Source organism: Lampetra fluviatilis, chromosome 5 (assembly GCF_964198595.1).
Source record: "Lampetra fluviatilis chromosome 5, kcLamFluv1.1, whole genome shotgun sequence".
Lineage (NCBI taxonomy): Eukaryota > Metazoa > Chordata > Hyperoartia > Petromyzontiformes > Petromyzontidae > Lampetra > Lampetra fluviatilis.
The window spans coordinates 17,513,689-17,533,937 of record NC_136279.1 but is presented as its reverse complement, the minus strand read 5'-3'; the positions used below and the strand labels follow the sequence as shown (position 1 = coordinate 17,533,937).

The window sequence follows — 20,249 nt, the reverse complement described above, 5'->3', positions numbered from 1 at the left end:
TATTATTGAGTTTGTCCGGTCAAGCGTTCCACACTACGAGGGCCGTCAATCTGAAACATTTCCAGCTTGGCGCGTTCAGCAACAAGGTCACCACAGCGAGCAGCAGACCTACGGTGCTGTCAATTTCGGCTCCTTTGTCAAAGCTGTAGAACCTCGCCTTGCCCCGCAGTTTTTCTTTCGGTCGTGCGGGTTACTCAGCATCAGAGTGGATGGCAGCAGGTGAATGTGTGGGCTGCTGGAGGAGTTATGGGTCATCGCCAGAGATCACTGAGGCCACCTGTTCTTACCTCGATACGATATGCACCATGGTTACAGGCGATGCACTGTATGTGCACTTTTACACCTTTAATACGTTTCGGACGTGAAACACTGCAGCGGTATTAAGAAAGGGGGGGGGGGGCTTTATTATCAAAATAGGTAACAGACTTCACTGGTGTACAGACATAGAAGTACAGCAACGTAAAATATCTAAGGCATCAAATCTGAGAAACATGGATAGGTTGCATTTTTTAAAGGAAGTTTGACTCAAACGTTGACGTCACTGAACACTTTGGGAGTCATCTTGTGCTTGAAATTCCACAAACCACAGGGGGCTGGCCTGCCCGAGGTCACGAGGTTTTGGGGGCCACAGGGTCGTTGTCTCGTCAGGTTGCGGGTCCGCCTGGTCGCCCACCACCTGCAAGCCGTGGCACTAGCGGCACAGCGAGTACAGCAGCGCGATCTCCTCTTCGTACCCAAATGAGGGACTGAGAAAAGGGCGGAGGCAGGAGGCAAGAGGGAGGAGCGGAAGATTGCACCAGGGGGTAAAGCAACCACGGCACTCGTTCACATCAGCGGCTCACCGACCCATTAACAATTACGCAGAATTGCTGCTTTCCAATTTCACCCATGAAACCAACTCGACGTGATTACAATGCAGGGGGAGCTGCTGCTGCTGCTGCTTATAATAGGATAGGATGACACAGTCACACCCCCTGGCCTCCCAGTCATTTTATACACAAGGGTCCAATTACAGAATTTAGTAGCGAATGGTGTGGGTGGTGTTGAATACAAATGACCGTATTCAGAATAATGGGGGGAGGGGTGAATCGATGACGGTACGGTGAAAGCTAGGGTCAGAGTTAATATTGTACGGCCGCGATGGGGTCGGCGTTATGGTCGAGGTCGGCAGGGTCACGGTTAGGGGAAAATGTGGCAGGGATTGTTCAGGTCAAGGACAGCATGGTATATCATGGTTCATGGATGGCAGGGTTTGGGAATGACAGGTGGGAGTGTTGGCAGCAACAGGATGTGAGTTAAGGTCACGGATCAGAGTGGAGGTTAAGGCGAGGCTCAGGATCACGGTCAAGGGTGGCAAGGTGAGGAAGGTTGGGGGTCAGGGATGGCAGGGTCAAAGGTGGCAGATGGCACAGTTGACATTTTCTCTGCACTGTCAGAGGCACCCCAGAATTGTGCCCAGTGTCAATAAAGTAAAAACAAATTCTAGTCTCGCACACACACACACATACAAACCTACTGGACAATTAGACAAATCTCCAACCTTTGCTTTAGGAAATGGCTGAGAAAAACAGTGCATCTCGTTACGCGGAGTGATTCTGAATGCCGCGCAGTCAAGGACGACAGGTGGAGAACATTCGTGTTGGGGTTGTCTCGCGAGTGGGGCACAGCGAAAATTCACCTCCCTGGCGTCTCCAGGATCATGGGCAGGTGGTCGAGCTGCGGCGCGTTCATGATGGCGCGGAAGCCCTCCAGGCCGATGTGGCCACGCCCCACGTTCTCGTGGCGGTCCAGGTGGCAGCCCAGCTTCCCTTTGCCACCCAGGGGGTGGGACACACACACACACGGGGTCAGCGGGGAAACATGAGGGCCCACGAGGGTCACGGGGGTCAGCGTGCCCTCCCCAGTGAGTGAGGCACGATGGGGTTCGAGTCCATGCTATTTTGGGAGCACCACTCTTCTCACAATGTAATAATGTAGAGCCATTTTGTGGATCCACTGCTGGATGAGAGCCTCCCCACACCATTTGGAACGTGTAGGTTATTTTATCCTGCTGATCAAATATTGCTTGAAGGTGGGGAGCATAGAAGTGAGAGCATAGAAGTACAGTCTAATTATCGATTTGCTGTGCTACCGTCTGCTGCCCATTACGTAGACCCACAGCAAACGCCTGTAACAACGTGTAATGACACGTTGATTAAAATAGATTATTTCACTCACGATACATGCAAATTGTACGTTTGCATTATATTTCGACTAACGGGAGTGAACAACTACACAAAACGAGACGGAACAAACAAGAAACGGTTCCAGCGAGATGGTGGAATTGTAACAGAAGAATCGATTGTTAAATCCAATTGCGAGCCGAAATTGTGAGGATTAATCGGAGCGCTGGAGGTGGCGAATCGTTGCTACGCCGAGACGCGATGACACACCCTTGGAGTCGTTGAGGTGCACGGCCTTGAGGAACTTGAGTCCGACGACGCGATGGAACTCATCCAGTGTGCGCTGCACCCCTTCCTGCGACGAGATGTCGTAACCTGACGAAGACGATGCAGTGTCCGGCTCGTCATACCACACACCACGTAACACAATACTGTGCCACACGCAACACCATACCACTCTGCACCTTGAGACGCACCACACTGCACATCATAAAGCACGATGCAGTGTTGCATGACCCCACACAATACCACAAAACAGTTTCCAAAATTTTATTTGGACTTCGGTATCACGAGTTCGGGAAAAAAACATTTTCATTCTGAACATACTTTTATTCGGAACTCTACATCATGCTCGTGCATCACGATATGAGATAACTGGCCCAATAAATAGATCGCACGTAATTATTTCTGAAGTTACTTCAATAGGTCTCTTTAGTTACTTGGGGCACACCTTATAATGTTCTACAAATATTGTTCAGAACAATGTCTGTATTCTTATTCTCAACCGGGACCTAGCTAAATTGAGTGAAAAACCAAATATAACGTGGTGAGTTTTGTTTTGCAGGATCTGAGAGCATCAAAAAGCTCCACTTGAGAACCTGCTTTAATGATGGGCAGCTGAAACCTAGATTCGAACCCAGGATCTCCGCAGCGGTGGCTCGACGCTCCGACACCTGAGCCACCCGGCTACCTGTGGACCGTATTCCGGGAGTAACCGGTTTCCTCTGCTCGTGGCAAGTCACCCCAACGAGCCCGTGTGTCCCCCCACCTGCGGCGAAGGCGTGGCACGTGTCGAGGCAGACTCCGATGCGGCTCTGGTCGGCAACGAGGTCGATGATGCCGCGCAGCTCCTCAAACTGACCGCCCACCGTGTGGCCCTGGCCGCACATGTTCTCTATCACTGCAGACGTGACCACCACCACAACAAAATTCCGCAGCAACCGCATCGTCGGAAACGACCGTCGCCGCCACCACCACAGGGTCAACGGCAACAACGACGAGGGGCTGCCGCAGTGGATGGAGCATGGTTCGCAATTGGAAGGTCGGGAGCTCAAATCTTTGTCGTGGTTCGACTCTGCTCTTTATTCCTCTGTGGGTCAATACATTGAGTACCACTTTTATAGGAAATCGACGGTGGTTGTCCTGTGGGTATACTTGTCCCCCACCAAAGAATTGTGGAGTGTATACCACCAATTCAGGGTCGTACACAGAGCGAGCACCGTCTTATGCTCATTTGAGTGGCAAAAAATGAAAGTTTATAAACAAGCACAAGCAACTCAAGCATGTCAACCACAAATAATTACCATGGCAACCACAACGATGACCATGAGATGTCGTTGTATTCCGTCGCTCAACAAATTGCAATGCCCACCAAACCAATAGCGCTGAGAACCACAACCCCCGCACAACCTTCCTTCATCGAGGACCCCCAATCGCTGTGGCCAGGAGATGGCAGTAGAGGATTGGACTCTAAAATATGCGTTTGGATTTGAGTGTTAACCTCTCATGCTCGCTTTTTTTTCCCTCCCCAAGGTACCTCCAGTTTCCTCACAGACCAAGTCAAATGCTCATTAATATAATTGGCCAAAAGATCCCAATGCTAGAACCCTGCTAAAAAAAGAATTCAGACCGAGGCTTAACCTAGATAAAGGGTATTATCGATATAATAACAGCAGTGCCATCCGGCTGGATACGGCGACAGAAACCACACAGCAATTATGACACAAATCCACTCGCTTTACTTAACCACTCATTGCTCAAATTCAGTAATAAGCTTAAATGGGGACAATTAGCACAATTAGCTCCTAAAACGGAATCCTCTCCACTGTGCTGATGGGTTAGTATAGATGGCAGTATGGCATGTCTTGTGCAGTCAAGATACAACCATAAATACAGGCACATTGAGTAATGAGCTTCTGAATAGGTCTCTGCAGCCAATTACGATAACTGCAATTATTTTTTTAAACCAATTATTACAGTGGCAGGTCTTATTACAAATGAAAGCGGTAAGCATCAACAGCGGCGGCAGAGAATAATTTCGGTGACAAAACGCACGAATTCACCGTAATTAAATGTTCACCATGACAATTATATTTTCAACAGACAATTATACCAATTAGGGTAATTTTATTGGAGTGAAATATTGCGGCTGTTCCGTCGGGCGGAGATGATTGAAGGATCGGTCGAGTAGGGAACGGAAAGCGCAGCAACGTCTCAACACAATCGTGTGGACTTGACATAATCAGGTCCCTAAATGCAAATCCAGGAAACCGCCTCGCTCAGCTCAAACTGCAGTGTGCCTAGCGTATGATGACAACTGTGCTCTTACACGACAAACACCCCCACACTCACCGCCTTCAAACAAGGAGCTAATTGGTTCCTCAAAGTTGAGTCAACGTGTCTCCCTGATCAAACGAGCGTTGTTGGCCTTTGCTCGTCTCTTGTTGGTGGTGGCCCTGGGCCGTCTCTCCTTGGCAAAAACGCTGCTAAGTGGCGCATGACCGACGAGTGATATAACTGTGAGATCACCGATGGATTACGTTTGAAGATGATTACGATTATGATCGTGACAGTAATGAAATTACAACAGTGAGAATCACATCATGGCGATTATTGGTCGAGTGGGCAGGATGTGACCTTACGACCTTCCCAATTTCGAGTCGAGCATTCCCCTGAAGCAGCACCTGGCTGAACATGTAATCGATACAGACCCTCGTAAATCTGAACCTCTTGTTGGTGGTAAACCCGTGGCCACCGAACGATTACCAAGATTACTGGGCCGGCAATCGACCACCACCTCCTCCAACTCGGTCGCCCCGTGTCCATGCCGCAAAGCGGTGGCGCGGCGCTCACCGGTGACGACGCCGCGCGTGCGCTCGTGCGCATAGTTGATGGCGGAGGCGATGCGCTCCAGGCAGGCGTCCGTGGAGCCCTGGCCGCACGATGACCCCGGGTGAAAGTTGTAGAGCACGAGCCCCAGCTTCTCGCAGCGCTGCAGCTCCGACACCAGCGCCGCTCGGCTCTTTTCAAACGTCTCTGCACGTGCACGCAAGGAGACAAAGAACCCCCCCACATTTATTTCGCCTTACGCCAGAGGTCGCAATCGGGTACCCGATACCCGTACCCTACCCGATACCTGGCTACCCGTACCCGGCCGGGTACGGGTACCCGTTTGCGACCTTGGTGCGGCCGGGTACGGGTAGGCCGTGAGTCACTGGTGAGTAACCATTTGTCACTCATTTCGGGTAGGGTACCCATTTGCGACCCTGGTGCGGCCGGGTACAGGTACGGGTAAGGAATCAAAACCCGTTTGCGACCTCTGCCTTACGCAGATGAAGGGCTGCGAGTGAGCACAAATTACGGCTGGCACAACGCACTCAGGGATGCTGCGTCCAAAATCATACGCACCTCCGATGTTAATATATTTGCGCACTACGTATGAATTCAGATGCCGCCCAGGACAGGTTCAGACACTGCATGCCACTCGTATTATCTGGTAATGACTCATGGTTGGGAGTCAAACCCAGGATCACAGCGCAAACACTGCACCACTGATTCCCAAGCACATGCAAAGACACGCATATAAATTGATCCGGCATCTGGGATTATGACGACGGCGATAACTGGGGCACCTGTGCTGGGGGAGCCGCAGTTGAGCAAGTAGGATCCATGCGGGACGATGTGGTCCGGCGTGAATCCGAGCTGCTTGCACGTCTCCCTGAAGCGCCGGGCGTCGCACGGGTCGAGCGGCTTCGTGTGCCACGTCCGTTGCGACGTCAGGAAGAGGCCGAAGGCTCGAGCGCCCAGCTGAGCACTCTCCTCCACGGTCTTCCACAGTCCGCCTCGGACACGCGGTGCAACGGGAAGCAGCATTTATGATCCTGTCGTTAACCACCCCCCCCCCCCCCCATATTGGTGCACAATTAAAAATAACTGGGCTGACGTACCCTTGTAATGTCATTTGATGTCATTTTGATCAGCACACTCATTGATCGTTCTAACATGGCAGTTGCGTAGTGTGGTTGGCATGGGCCCTGGTGCACAGAATTAAATTGGGTCTCCTTGCGATTCGCCCCCCCCCCCCCTGGGACTCTCCGGCTCATGGGCCCCGTTGCCGTTGCATTGCCTGCACACATAACATCACTGAAGTATGGCTGCAAGTGCAGTCTTTGTTCCAAATGGTGCAATTAACAATCACTTTTGTAAACAACTGTGGCCAAGGTAGGGTTAACAAGGCACGAGTTTTCAGTTCCGTGTACTTTATTTAACCTGGATGAGAGCCAGCGATGATAAAACAAAGTTAATCAATAAACTATACAACCATGTGACATCCCACTGAGACAATAGTGTTCCTTGTAAATGAGACCTTGGTTAAAAAAAACCAAGGACAATAATTTATGGTGCAAACAACATCAGCGCGGAAAAATCGAGACACGAATGTGTACTTGAGGGAATCAAATTTACATATCCGTTCAACCTGACTCAAAGACATCCCAGCGCCACACCTGAAATGGACATGTGACCGCCAACAAACTTGTGGCTTCCTCTCCCGGCTGAGTTTCCGCCGCTTGCTCCAAGCATTGGACCCACAGAGACGTCGGCTTTGGGTTGAGAAGGACTACCGGTCTCTGTTTTAGCGGTCTTCCTGCCCAGGCCCTTGGCTGGAGCCTCCACTGGGTCATGTGCAGCCTGGGTGACCCCACGCTTGCGAGGCCTCTTCGGAGTCACCGTGTCCTCCTTATTAGTCCCCCGACGTTTTCTTCCGGCACTTTTCCTCATTTCAGTCACCTCTTCGCTGGATGTCCCCTCCTCCTCCTTTTCCTTGTCCACCTTGTTCTGTACCTAGGCCACACCATAAAGCAGAGCCCACTTCAGATGCTTACTACGTGTAGGAAGCATCTGTTGTCTTTTTTATGACACGGATATAACACAATTAAAGCAGGAAGATGGCTGGGTGGCCCATAATGGCTGTCAGAGCACAATTTAGGATGAATTGTGGTTATTTTTTAATGTAAGTGAATTTCTGCCACTTACTACTACTGGAAATCCAGCAGCATTATTGGTCACTGTGGTGATGATGAAACATTCCTCGCTGTATTTTCTCTGAATCTGTTGTCTAATGATGAATACCTTCTCACGACACTCGACTTGTTTGTGCGTAAGTATGATGAACTTCTTTTGCATCGTACATAGCCAACCGCGCTAATCTCAATAATATTGACTCTTTGACTTTACATGAACTGTCAAAAAAAAAAATCTCGTTTTATTTTGAACCGGCGGAACAGAAACACGCCTAGTCTGCAGCCACATTCTCCTACTGACAAAATTGCCAGGGGAAGTCTCAGACCTGAGGTGATGTCCTCTCACCCGACATCATCTTCTGTCCGCCCCCCCCCGACTATTGACTTACCCACCAGGCAAGTAAGTAAAGATACATCAATCTTGATTTGAAGCTTTCGTGACTGCAGGAATCCATACTCTTTGGTTCTTTCGGTAAAGTCACGTAGGTATAAAAGAATAATAGATAATTATTATTTCTATCTACGTGACTTTACCGAAAGAACCAAAGAGTAAAGATACACCGATTAGTCAATTCAATTTTATGCTTGAGTTCACGATGATACTGTTCATCAATTGTGTGAAGATTGATTATTTTAGATCCTTAAATGTTGGAATTGGTTCACTGTATTCCCTTCAACCACTGGAAGATTCCAATTCACTGCAATGGAACAACAATAATCGAATCAGAGACCCCGAATTATGAAAATGTATCTAATGTATGTTAAACTTCTATCGCACAGTACATAGGCAACCGTGCTAATCGGAGGTGCAGGAGGACATCTCAGAACAGTTCAGGTTATGGTTAAACAAGGTTTTATCAATAACGTGCTAATGACTTAACTATAGGTAGCAAGGAAAACGCAGATAACAGTCCCTTCTCATAGATTCAGTACAGTACAACACAACAGACACGCGAGTATTGCATGCACAAAAGCTCTCAGCCTTATCCAGACCAAAATCACGGATCAATGCGTGGCCACGTCGTTTTCGATCGCTAAAACTACTTCGCGCAGTTGAAAGAAGAGGTCTCCCCGCTCGGAGAGACGGCGCTACGTGTGGAGGGGGCCCGACCTCACCGGTGCGTGGCGGCGGCGGCGTGATGAAGACCTCGCCGAGGGGACTCGGGTCCCCGTTTCGTCGGGGGTCTGGGAGGGTTCCGGCACCACGGGGGGTCGGCTCCGAGGTTCCCTCGTCCTCTTCGGCTCGTCACCTCCAGGCTCCTTGGACCCACGAGTCTCCTTCACCCCGTCACCACCACTTCCTCCAGACTCCTTGAAGCCACGAGTCTTCCTCACCTCCTTCGCCTCGTCGTCATCTCCCCCACGTGGCTGTTTGGACCTCCCGGTCTTGCTCACCACCTGGGTCCCCTCCTCCTCCTCCTCGTCATCGTCGCCGTCTCTCCCGAGGCCCAGTCCTCCTCGTCCCCGTCGTGAGGGCCTCTTCGCGCCTCTCGGCATCGCGGTCTCTGCAAAGTAATCGATTGCATGGCAGTCAGGGTCCATCCATGGCACCCCCCCACCACCACCGCCGCCAAATCCCCACATTTACCAGAAGACCCAGGTCGCCTCTTCTGGTTGACTAAGATTCTCCCGCCCCCCACCTCACAACGTTCAGAGACGGTCAATGCTTGAGACAGAGCCTCCGCTGGGTGGTGAGAGACAATGTCAGTGGCGACACAAAACCACCTCACGTTGTAGCAGTGGTCCATTAAACCTTCACTGCAACCTTGCACCCCCCGACTCCCCTTTTGGCTCTCAATCGTTAGGCCAATGTAATAATTTACGATTTAAAGCTTCTTTCGCGACTGCAAGGATTTATATTCTTAGTTCTTTCGGTAAAGTCACGTAGAAGGGAAATAATAAAATAATGAAAATAAAACATAATACAAATTATCACGTTTCGGCCACAACCCAAGCAGCCGTCTTCAGGTGAAGAACAGAGCTGTTGGAAAGAGGCCGTCTACTTGGGTTGTGGCCGAAACGTCGTGAGAATTTTTATTTTCATGATTTTATTATTTCCCTTCTACGTGACTTTACCAAAAGAACCAAGAATACCAATGTAATAATGTTAACACATACATAGGGGTTTGACGAAACTAATTAAGTTGCAACTTGATGGCGAGTGATGTTGATGGCGAGTTGTGTTGATGGTGGCTTAATTTGTGTTCGATGATTTACCTTGGAACAACAAATAACCACTGCGTTAGAGGAAATGCCACCCCACACCCCTTCACGTTCGCATGAACAAGCGGCGCTAATTAATGAAGGGACGTCGTCTGCTTTAGTTTGTCGCCATTCTCCCGATTAGCTTACGTACGGTGCGAAAGAAGTTCAACGTGAAAACTGCGGCAATTGTTAGCATTGTTCGAAAATAAAAAAAAATAACAATTTAAGACACCTTAGGTGGAAGTTTCCCTCAAGTTTATCATTTAAAGCGGTGGGAAGTGGACACTGTACAGATTGTTGTTGGTTAGAAGAAACTGGGCCTAGGTCGGTCCCCACAGCGAAGCCTCCCGCGGCAGGGGTTCAAAGAGCTTCGAGTCGCACTTCCCGCCAAATTTCAAATGCAACTTTAATCACACAACAGCAAAAATAGCAAAGTAGCACCACCACCAACTTCTTCTTCTTATGCAGCAGTAGTAGCAGCAGCTGCAAAAGTGAAAGTAAAAGCTAAAAAAAAACGAAACATAAACAACAGCGGCGATGGGTGAGGGGAAGGCCGCGGGTGACGAATAAGCCCCAGGCCCTCATGCGACACCGCCCTCCGTAATGACAATCGATGATAATAATCACTACAACCACGGCGATTAATCGATTGCTGCGATTGTGAAGGTGGGTGGGGGGTTCATTTAGCCGATGAACGAGAGGAAACGCGTCGATTTGTGCGGTTTGTTGTTTCTTACCGGCCGAAGTCCCTCAATCGTCCCTGTTTATCTCGAAACACGAGATACACTATCGCGTAATTAACTCGTAATTATGTTACGAGTCTAATAACAACAACACGAGTCTAATAACAACACGAGCCTCAACAATGATCAGGAAAAACCGGCATTGTCTTGGTGTAATGAGGCCGAGGGGTGGCGCTCTATGACCACGGCTTCGTGGACTGTATGCAACGTCAAAGAACATTACGCACCATCAACATCACTCAACAACATCACTCACCATCAACACGGCCATCAACATCACTCGCCATCAACATCACTCGCCATCAACATCACTCGCCATCAACATCACTCGCCATCAACATCACTCAACAACATCACTCACCATCAACACGGCCATCAACATCACTCACCATCAACATCACTCGCCATCAACATCACTCGCCATCAACATCACTCGCCATCAACATCACTCGCCATCAACTTCACTCGCCATCAACTTCACTCGCCATCAACTTCACTCAACATCAACATCACTCAACATCAACATCACTCAACAACAACATGGCCATCAACATCACTCACCATCAACATCACTCGCCATCAACATCACTCGCCATCAACATCACTCGCCATCAACATCACTCACCATCAACATCACTCACCAACAACATCACTCACCACCAACATCACTCTCACCATCAACATCACTCGCCATCAACATCACTCACCATCAACATCACTCACCATCTACACGGCCATCAACATCACTCACCAACAACATCACTCACCACCAACATCACTCACCACCAACATCACTCACCACCAACATCACTCGCCATCAACATCACTCACCACTAACATCACTCTCACCATCAACATCACTCGCCATCAACATCACTCACCACCAACATCACTCACCATCAACATCGCTCACCACCAACATCACTCACCATCAACATCACTCACCATCAACATCACCACCAACATCACCACCAACATCACTCACCATCAACATCACTCACCACCAACATCACTCACCACCAACATAACTCGCCATCAACATCACTCAACATCAACATCACTCACCATCAACATCACTCACTATCAACATCACTCACCATCAACATCACTCACCATCAACATCATTCACCGTCAACATCACTCACCATCAACATTACTCGCCATCAACATCACTCACCAACAACATCACTCTCACCATCAACATCACTCACCACCAACATCACTCTCACCATCAACATCACTCACCATCAACATCACTCAACAACAACACGGCCATCAACATCACTCACCATCACTCACCATCAACATCACTCACCATCAACATCACTCACCATCAACATCACTCACCATCACTCACCATCAACATCACTCATCATCAACATCACTCACCATCAACATCACTCACCATCAACATCACTCACCATCAACATCACTCACCATCACTCACCATCAACATCACTCACCATCAACATCACTCACCATCTACACGGCCATCAACATCACTCACGATCAACATCACTCACCATCAACATCACTCACCACCAACATCACTCTCACCATCAACATCACTCTCACCATCAACATCACTCACCATCAAAATCATTCACCATCAACATCACTCTCACCATCAACAACACAGCCATCAACATCACTCACCATCAACATCACTCGCCATCAACATCACTCGCCATCAACATCACTCACCATCAACATCACTCGCCATCAACATCACTCGCCATCAACATCACTCACCATCAACATCACTCGCCATCAACATCACTCGCCATCAACATCACTCAACATCAACATCACTCACCATCAACATCACTCGCCATCAACATCACTCACCATCACTCACCATCAACATCACTCACCATCAACATAACTCACCATCTACACGGCCATCAACATCACTCACGATCAACATCACTCACCATCAACATCACTCACCACCAACATCACTCTCACCATCAACATCACTCTCACCATCAACATCACTCACCATCAAAATCATTCACCATCAACATCACTCTCACCATCAACAACACAGCCATCAACATCACTCACCATCAACATCACTCGCCATCAACATCACTCGCCATCAACATCACTCACCATCAACATCACTCGCCATCAACATCACTCGCCATCAACATCACTCACCATCAACATCACTCGCCATCAACATCACTCGCCATCAACATCACTCAACATCAACATCACTCACCATCAACATCACTCGCCATCAACATCACTCACCATCAACATCACTCAACATCAACATCACTCACCATCAACATAACTCACCATCAACATGGCCATCAACATCACTCACCATCAACATCACTCGCCATCAACATCACTCATCATCAACATCACTCAACAACATCACTCACCATCAACATCACTCACCATCAACATCACTCACCATCAACATGGCCATCAATATCACTCACCATCAACATCACTCACCATCAACATCACTAAACAACAACATCACTCACCATCAACATGGCCATCAACATCACTCGCCATCAACATCATTCACCATCAACATCACTCACCATCAACATCACTCACCATCAACATCACTCACCATCAACATCACTCACCATCAACATCACTCACCATCAACATCACTCACCATCAACATCACTCACCATCACTCACCATCAACATCACTCAACAACAACATCACTCACTATCAACATCACTCAACAACAACATCACTAGCCATCAACATCACTCACCACCAACATCACTCTCACCATCAACATCACTCGCCATCAACATCACTCAACAACAACAAAATCACTCACCATCAACATCACTCACCATCAACATCACTCACTATCAACATCACTCACCATCAACACGGCCATCATCATCACTCACCATCAACATCACTCGCCATCAACATCACTCACCATCAACATCACTCACCATCAACATCACTCACCATCACTCACCATCAACATCACTCACCATCAACATCACTCACCATCTACACGGCCATCAACATCACTCACGATCAACATCACTCACCATCAACATCACTCACCATCAACATCACTCACCATCAACACGGCCATCAACATCACTCGCCATCAACATCACTCGCCATCAACATCACTCACCATCAACATCACTCACCATCAACATCACTCACCATCACTCACCATCAACATCACTCACCATCAACATCACTCACCATCTACACGGCCATCAACATCACTCACCATCAACATCACTCACCATCAACATCACTCACCATCAACACGGCCATCAACATCACTCGCCATCAACATCACTCACCATCACCATCACTCACCATCAACATCACTCACCATCAACATCACTCAACAACACGGCCATCAACATCACTCACCATCAACATCACTCACCATCAACATCACTCACCATCACTCACCATCAACATCACTCACCATCAACATCACTCACCATCTACACGGCCATCATCATCACTCACCAACATCACTCACCATCAACATCACTCACCACCAACATCACTCTCACCATCAACATCACTCTCACCATCAACATCACTCACCATCAATATCACTCACCATCAACATCACTCAACAACAACACGGCCATCAACATCACTCACCATCAACATCACTCACCATCAACATCACTCACCATCAACACGGCCATCAACATCACTCGCCATCAACATCACTCACCATCACCATCACTCACCATCAACATCACTCACCATCAACATCACTCAACAACACGGCCATCAACATCACTCACCATCAACATCACTCACCATCACTCACCATCAACATCACTCACCATCTACACGGCCATCATCATCACTCACCAACATCACTCACCATCAACATCACTCAACACCAACATCACTCTCACCATCAACATCACTCTCACCATCAACATCACTCACCATCAATATCACTCACCATCAACATCACTCAACAACAACACGGCCATCAACATCACTCACCATCAACATCACTCACCATCAACATCACTCACCATCACTCACCATCAACAGGCCATCAACATCACTCGCCATCAACATTACTCGCCATCAACATCACTCGCCATCAACATCACTCACCATCAACATCACTCACCATCAACATCACTCACCATCTACACGGCCATCATCATCACTCACCAACATCACTCACCATCAACATCACTCAACACCAACATCACTCTCACCATCAACATCACTCTCACCATCAACATCACTCACCATCAATATCACTCACCATCAACATCACTCAACAACAACGGCCATCAACATCACTCACCATCAACATCACTCACCATCACTCACCATCAACAGGCCATCAACATTACTCGCCATCAACATCACTCACCAACAACAATCGCCGTCATTCGCCACTAAGTGGCGGTGACATCGCCACGACGCTTGTGCCAGGCCATGTGCACCTTGAGGCAACGTGAAGTGTCAAACGCCCGCTGGCAGAAGGTCACGGGACAGACCCAGCAGGTGCCACGGGTCGACCGAAATGACCGAGATGACTGGCTGATGCACCACCTGTGCCCCCTACTGTGCTAACTTGCTGCGCTTTAGCCACCCGGCGCTCCGCTCGTTGTTGTGAGCGTCGCTCCTCCGCCCTCCGTTGTTGTTGGAGGGCGACTGCCTCCAACTGCCCAGTAGAAGCGTCCTTCACGAGCCTCCTCCACAGAGGCCGATCTTGACACCGCTGGTACCAGTCATCGGCAAGTCCACTCAGCTCCACGTCCTGCTGTACCACATCACTCCATCTCCTCTCTAGCCCGTGCCGCGCCCGTTGTTTTCATTTTTATTTTATTTTCACCTTCGTGACTTTACCGAAAGAACCAAAGAGTATTGTAACACCTGTTTTGTTGCCAGAAAAAAAGAGGAAAAAAACAATAATCATCTTGCTGGATCTTCGAACCAAATAATCAGTGGGACTTTCATCCGGCAGTGGATTGTTCGTGGAGAACGATGTTGTGCGCGTCTCTTTCTCAAGTGATACGCCGCTTTGGGCGGACTTGGTGCCGTCATGGAAGTGTGGAATTTCCACAGCCGCCTGTGTCGCCTCTCACCTTGAGCGCTGCGTGTTCCCCAGGCTTCGTCGCAACTCAATTAAGAGCCGCGAGACGCGTTGAGGCTCGGGTTTAGTCACTCGCCCGGTGTTGGGGAAACCCGGATTTAGTTATCTCAGTCAACCCATGTCACCTGGGGTCTGTCCCGTGAGCCTTCGAAACTACTCGATGAGTCCTCAAAGTGCACCTTGCCTGGCACAAGGGCTGTGTAGACATCACCGCCACTGTGCGGCGAATGACGGCTGTGTTTAAATGGTAATTTTCGATTTAAAGCTTCTTTCGTGACTGCAGGGATTCATCTTCTTTGTTCTTTCACACCAGGCGAGGTAGTTAACATCTCCTAGCCACTGCGGCGCCCCACCCAAGGCTACGGAGCCATAATACGGCTCTTTTAAGCACTGCTTCGTGACGTTATTTATTATGCATTGCGGCTCTTGAAATATAAAGGGGTTTTTTTTCGCTTTCCGAATTTCCCCCAACGAATGGCTCATGCTATTGTTTGCCGACCCCTGCCCTAGCCCGATTTCCTCTCGCGCCGAGACCAATCAATATCACGGGTGATGTGGCCTGTACTTAGAACTTACCGGGTTTACCAATTTAACGTAAAAATCGCTGCCGTTTCCCACAAATTGTGCCAATGCAGCAAAACAGCATTTTTGGCGTTTAAAGGCAGAAATGACCCTTTACGCCAACAGACCTTGAAAGCCAGCATTTTCAATCGTAAATTGTGCAACGGTACATAATGGAAAATGTTAGTTCTTGGAAGATATTGACCTGCAGGGTCAGTCGATCAAAAGGTCGGGCATCATTTCTCTCCAGCTAATAAACTTCCCACTTGTGTGTGCACCACGAGGAAATTAAAAAGCTTCAGCGGCAGAGCAAGAGGCCCTCTCTGCAATGGATCGTGGTCATACTGCAGTTTGTCCGCAAGACCAATGTTGAAAAGAATGCTGCTGCGTAAGGTTCATGCACTTGTGCAGCTCTCCGATGTGTTTTCAGGATGTATCACTGTTGTTCGGTGCGATGTCTGACGTTTCGCCCCACACGCTGGGAGCTTCTTCAGGACGTGGAGCGAAACGCTGGACTTCATGCCGTAAAAACTCAGGCCACACAGTGACGTAACAGGGGCCTTGTAAATCCCTGTTACAGGAATGCGGAATTTATATGGGCGGTGCCCAGTGCTATCAAGGGAGATCTTGTGATGTCAATATAAATGTTGTGAATTCAGTCTTGAATTGGGGGAAGTCAGTCCAACATCTCTTTTTTGTCGATAAAACGATCACCAATTTATGAAAAGTTGACATGTATCGTCATCAGCACTTGGTTATGCTGGCTCCTGCCAGATATAGACAAGAGATGTAGTGAGAGAGATAGAGAGATGAGACAGATGGGAGTGAGTTGACAGATATAGACACGAGACAGAGATATGTCGTGAGACATAGATGAACGAGCTAGTGAGATGAGAGCGATGTCGAAAAAGGGGCAAAAATGGAACGAGACGAGAGAAGAGCAATGCACAATTGGGATGAGAGATTCATTTGCTTGTTTAATGTTCATTCACTTTAATATTTACTTGGATTTGAATTCTTGCTGATAGTTGCTTCACCCTTGCTCTTCATATTCCTGAATCCGGGGCCTCTTGAGCTACTTAGGCCCCGAAGTGGTTGCTTAGTTGAACGAATGTGGTGAGCTGTGATTTGTTTGTACACCACAACCAATGCAGTCCCTTACATTCGTTTATCTGTGTATCTGGGAGGTTCTGGTTACCATTAGCTTTCCTTGCTGGATCGACGACGAATTTCAAGAAACATTTCACAAGCACAGCGGAGGAGTCAGATCTACCTGCTTTATTTTTCACTAAGTTTAATGCTGAATGTCGCGGTCAGTGTTCAGTGTTCAATGGCAATGCGTGTCCTCAAATAATTAAAGTGGTAACAGCACAACACTGCCACATGCCCAGGGGTCACGGTGTTACGAACCCCCTGCCGAACTCCAGGGCACACTGCGCCCCCCCCCCACCCACATCCCTTCTCCCTAGCTGCCCGATCTACAGCTTCACATTGGTTCCAGTTAAGTGCAAGACGTACGACAGTTTACATACTCACAAATTTTACTCCTTCAATACTAGAATAAAGTACTTTAATACTATAATTAATGTCGCATAGTGATGGCACACGGTCATTATGACCCGATGTTAATTATTATTGTTATATCTCATCTGGAACGAAATTGCTACAGGATTTCAAAGCCACTAGCCCCAAAAATGTATAAAGATTACACTACTTTGCAAATAATATTTTTTTCCAATACATTCCCTTACATTTTTCAAATCATAAATATCTTATTTTTCATTGATGCTGCGTTACAAAATGGGCGAGGGTGCACGGTGAGCGCAATGCACTCACGCGCCCACATCCCTCCTCCTTTCCCCACGAGTCATCAACGCGGTTGGCACGGGGGCCACTGGCATTGCTCACTCACAACGGCGACACCGCGTGTCGGCGCGGGCCCCAGCGCAAACCAGGGCAATAGCCGGAAGTGCGAGATACCGCACGGCCCAGACGAGCCATAGCATCAGAAACTGAATGAGCCACAACAGCATGGGCCACAGCATGGGCCACAGCATCAGGAATTGCATGGGCCACAGCACGGGCCACAGCATGGGCCACAGCATGGGCCACTGCATGGGCCACTGCATGGGCCACTGCATGGGCCACTGCATGGGCCACTGCATGGGCCACGGAATAAGAAACGGCATGAGCCACAGCAGGGCCACAGCAGGGCCACAGCATGGGCCACAGCATAAGCCACAGCATGGGCCACGGAATAAGAAACGGCATGAGCCACAGCAGGGCCACAGCAGGGCCACAGCATGGGCCACAGCATGGGCCACAGCATGGACCACGGCATGGGCCACAGCATGGGCCACAGCATGGACCACGGCATGGGCTATCAAAGTGCCCTGAGCATGATCCTATTTTAATGAGACAGACCACGAGCCGGTCACGGCCTTGGCGCACAAGTTACAGCATGTGCTGGCGTGCAGTTCGAACCTGAACTAGTCACGAGCCACATAATGAGCTGGTCAGATTAGCCAGAGTAAGGGCCGGAGTACGGACTGGTCATGAAAATGGGAGCACGAGCCAGAGCAGAAAATGGGAGCACGACCCAGAGTGTGGTCTGGACAGAGAGCCTCTCGTAAGCTGGGGAGAGCAAGCCGGACAATGAGTCGGTCACGAACTGAAACATGAGCTGCAGCACAAAATACGAGCTCCCTCCCGCACCTCGATGCTTTGCATCTCACGAGATGGCCCATTCTCCTCCGAGTCCCTCATTTGCCCAAACACAGCTTCCCCCCCCCCCCTCCTTCCCCCCCCCTCCTTCACCCCACCAAACAGAAACGACGAAACCGAAATCCCTTCGAGCCGCCGCCGCCGCGCAAGTCAATCCATGGGCACCGTGGGCCCTCACATGAGGAAGGGGTTGGTGGTGAATTTTGGCTGAGTGGGCGCCACCATTAGGTGCTGTGCGGGTGGCCCTGAAGAGAAATCCCCGAAGGGGCCGCCGGCGGCTGGGAAGCCGACCGAAGTGGCCAGCGCAGGGGGAGGTGCCGTCACGAGGCCATTGGAGAAGGGGGCGCCGGGCGCCTCGGCGAAGTGGGCGCCATGCCCGTCGGTGTAGTGGGGGACGGACCCGTCCGTGAAGTGGTTCATCACCTGGAAGGGGTTGGTCGGCTGCGACCCCTGGCACGCGTCTGTGGGGCAAGACAGGCGGGCTCACCGTTAGAACAAATCCCAGCACCGGCAGCCATGACTGCCGATTCAGCCGGCTTCACCATACCAGCGGTGGCAATTTTATATTCCTCTGGCGGGGGTCAGTTCGTGAATAAGGGAAAAATTCGTTCAAATTGGTACGACTCGTTTTTATCAACCTCGGGAAGATCACGGTTGAAAGTATAGGAAGCGTGCGTGTCTGTGTGTATGGGGTAACGGTGGCGTAGCAGTTAGCGTGCTGCACTACGAACCTGGCGACCGGAGTTTGATTCCCGCTCATGGCCAACACCACTGACGATTAACAAAACTGGTCCTGGGCCTCCCCTAGGTCGACTCCGCCTCCAATGAGACAAAAGCGGTTTGCACCATTGGAACCTCATTTGCCAGTAGAAAAATATGATAATTGTTTTTTTACCCTTTCTTCTGCCAACAAAACTGACACCTTTTTTACAAGGAGTCATGTTTGCATAGACCACAATACCTGCAGTCGTAATGCAAACAAAAAACATAACTCTGATAATGTAAGCTTCAAGGACAGTGCATACATTATCAGAGTTATGTTTTTTATTTGCATTACGACCGCAGGTATTGTGTTCTATGCAAACATGACTCCTTGTAAAAAAAAAGGTGTCAGTTTTGTTGCCAGATGAAAGGGTAAAACAACAATTATCAAAAGCGGTTTGTTCGTGGTGTTGGCCACCCACCCCCTCGTGTGCCGTGCTCTACCAGTCTGTTAAGGCTATACGGGGGATCTTTGTGCATGAGGTAGTCAGGTGGCTGATGAGTAGGAGACACCGAGGTGGGACCAATGAGATCCTTCGGTTCAATTTAGTTTGAGTCGCTGGAGGTGAAACTGGGTTCTCAAGTGTAACGAGTTGATCGTCTCAGCACGGCCACCAATGACTGCACGACATTTGTATTTGTTTTTTCACTCAAATTGCTTAAAATCCAGCTCTTCCCTCCAAAAAAATA

The 20,249-nt window shown here is 49.1% G+C and overlaps 2 protein-coding genes across 8 annotated transcripts in view; both read right to left on the bottom strand.

The window, feature by feature from the left end:
- Positions 1-31: 31 nt before the first annotated feature.
- Positions 32-10,549, bottom strand: LOC144932679 (putative endonuclease 4). 5 transcript variants are annotated; one of them, XM_078857004.1, is made up of 9 exons: positions 10,405-10,549; positions 8,579-8,967; positions 6,947-7,283; positions 6,074-6,283; positions 5,295-5,477; positions 3,211-3,342; positions 2,433-2,537; positions 1,679-1,808; positions 32-746 (listed from the first exon to the last, which is right to left on the bottom strand). In XM_078857004.1, exons 2-9 carry the CDS (start codon positions 8,957-8,959, stop codon positions 692-694), a joined length of 1,533 nt encoding a protein of 510 aa, XP_078713130.1. In that variant the 5' UTR covers positions 8,960-8,967; positions 10,405-10,549; the 3' UTR covers positions 32-691. The 5 variants fall into 5 exon arrangements, 3 of the variants coding, with proteins under 3 accessions (XP_078713130.1, XP_078713128.1, XP_078713129.1); XM_078857002.1 differs by having other exon boundaries at positions 1,679-1,803; XM_078857003.1 differs by lacking the exon at positions 10,405-10,549 and adding an exon at positions 10,112-10,401 and having other exon boundaries at positions 1,679-1,803.
- A 6,483-nt stretch (positions 10,550-17,032) lies between these two features.
- Positions 17,033-20,249, bottom strand: part of LOC144932683 (epsin-2-like) — a 31,871-nt gene continuing 28,654 nt past the window's right edge. For 2 of the 3 annotated variants that reach the window (XM_078857008.1, XM_078857010.1), the window contains one exon: positions 17,033-19,258. In XM_078857008.1, the coding sequence (XP_078713134.1) occupies positions 18,972-19,258 (287 nt within the window). In that variant the 3' untranslated portion in view covers positions 17,033-18,971. The remainder of the gene's footprint in view (positions 19,259-20,249) is intronic. The other variant, XM_078857011.1, reaches the window with a different exon arrangement.

Bases quoted from the DNA above. Each gene is read 5' to 3' on its own strand.
- LOC144932679 (XM_078857002.1), bottom strand. From the start codon at position 8,959: ATGCCGAGAGGCGCGAAGAGGCCCTCACGACGGGGACGAGGAGGACTG. The intron at 2,538-3,210 runs GTGGGGGGACAC...CGTCTTCGTCAG, and splicing joins GTGCCACGCCTTCGCCGCAG to GTTACGACATCTCGTCGCAG. The intron at 747-1,678 runs GTGAATTTTCGC...CCCTTTTCTCAG, and splicing joins ATCCTGGAGACGCCAGGGAG to TCCCTCATTTGGGTACGAAG.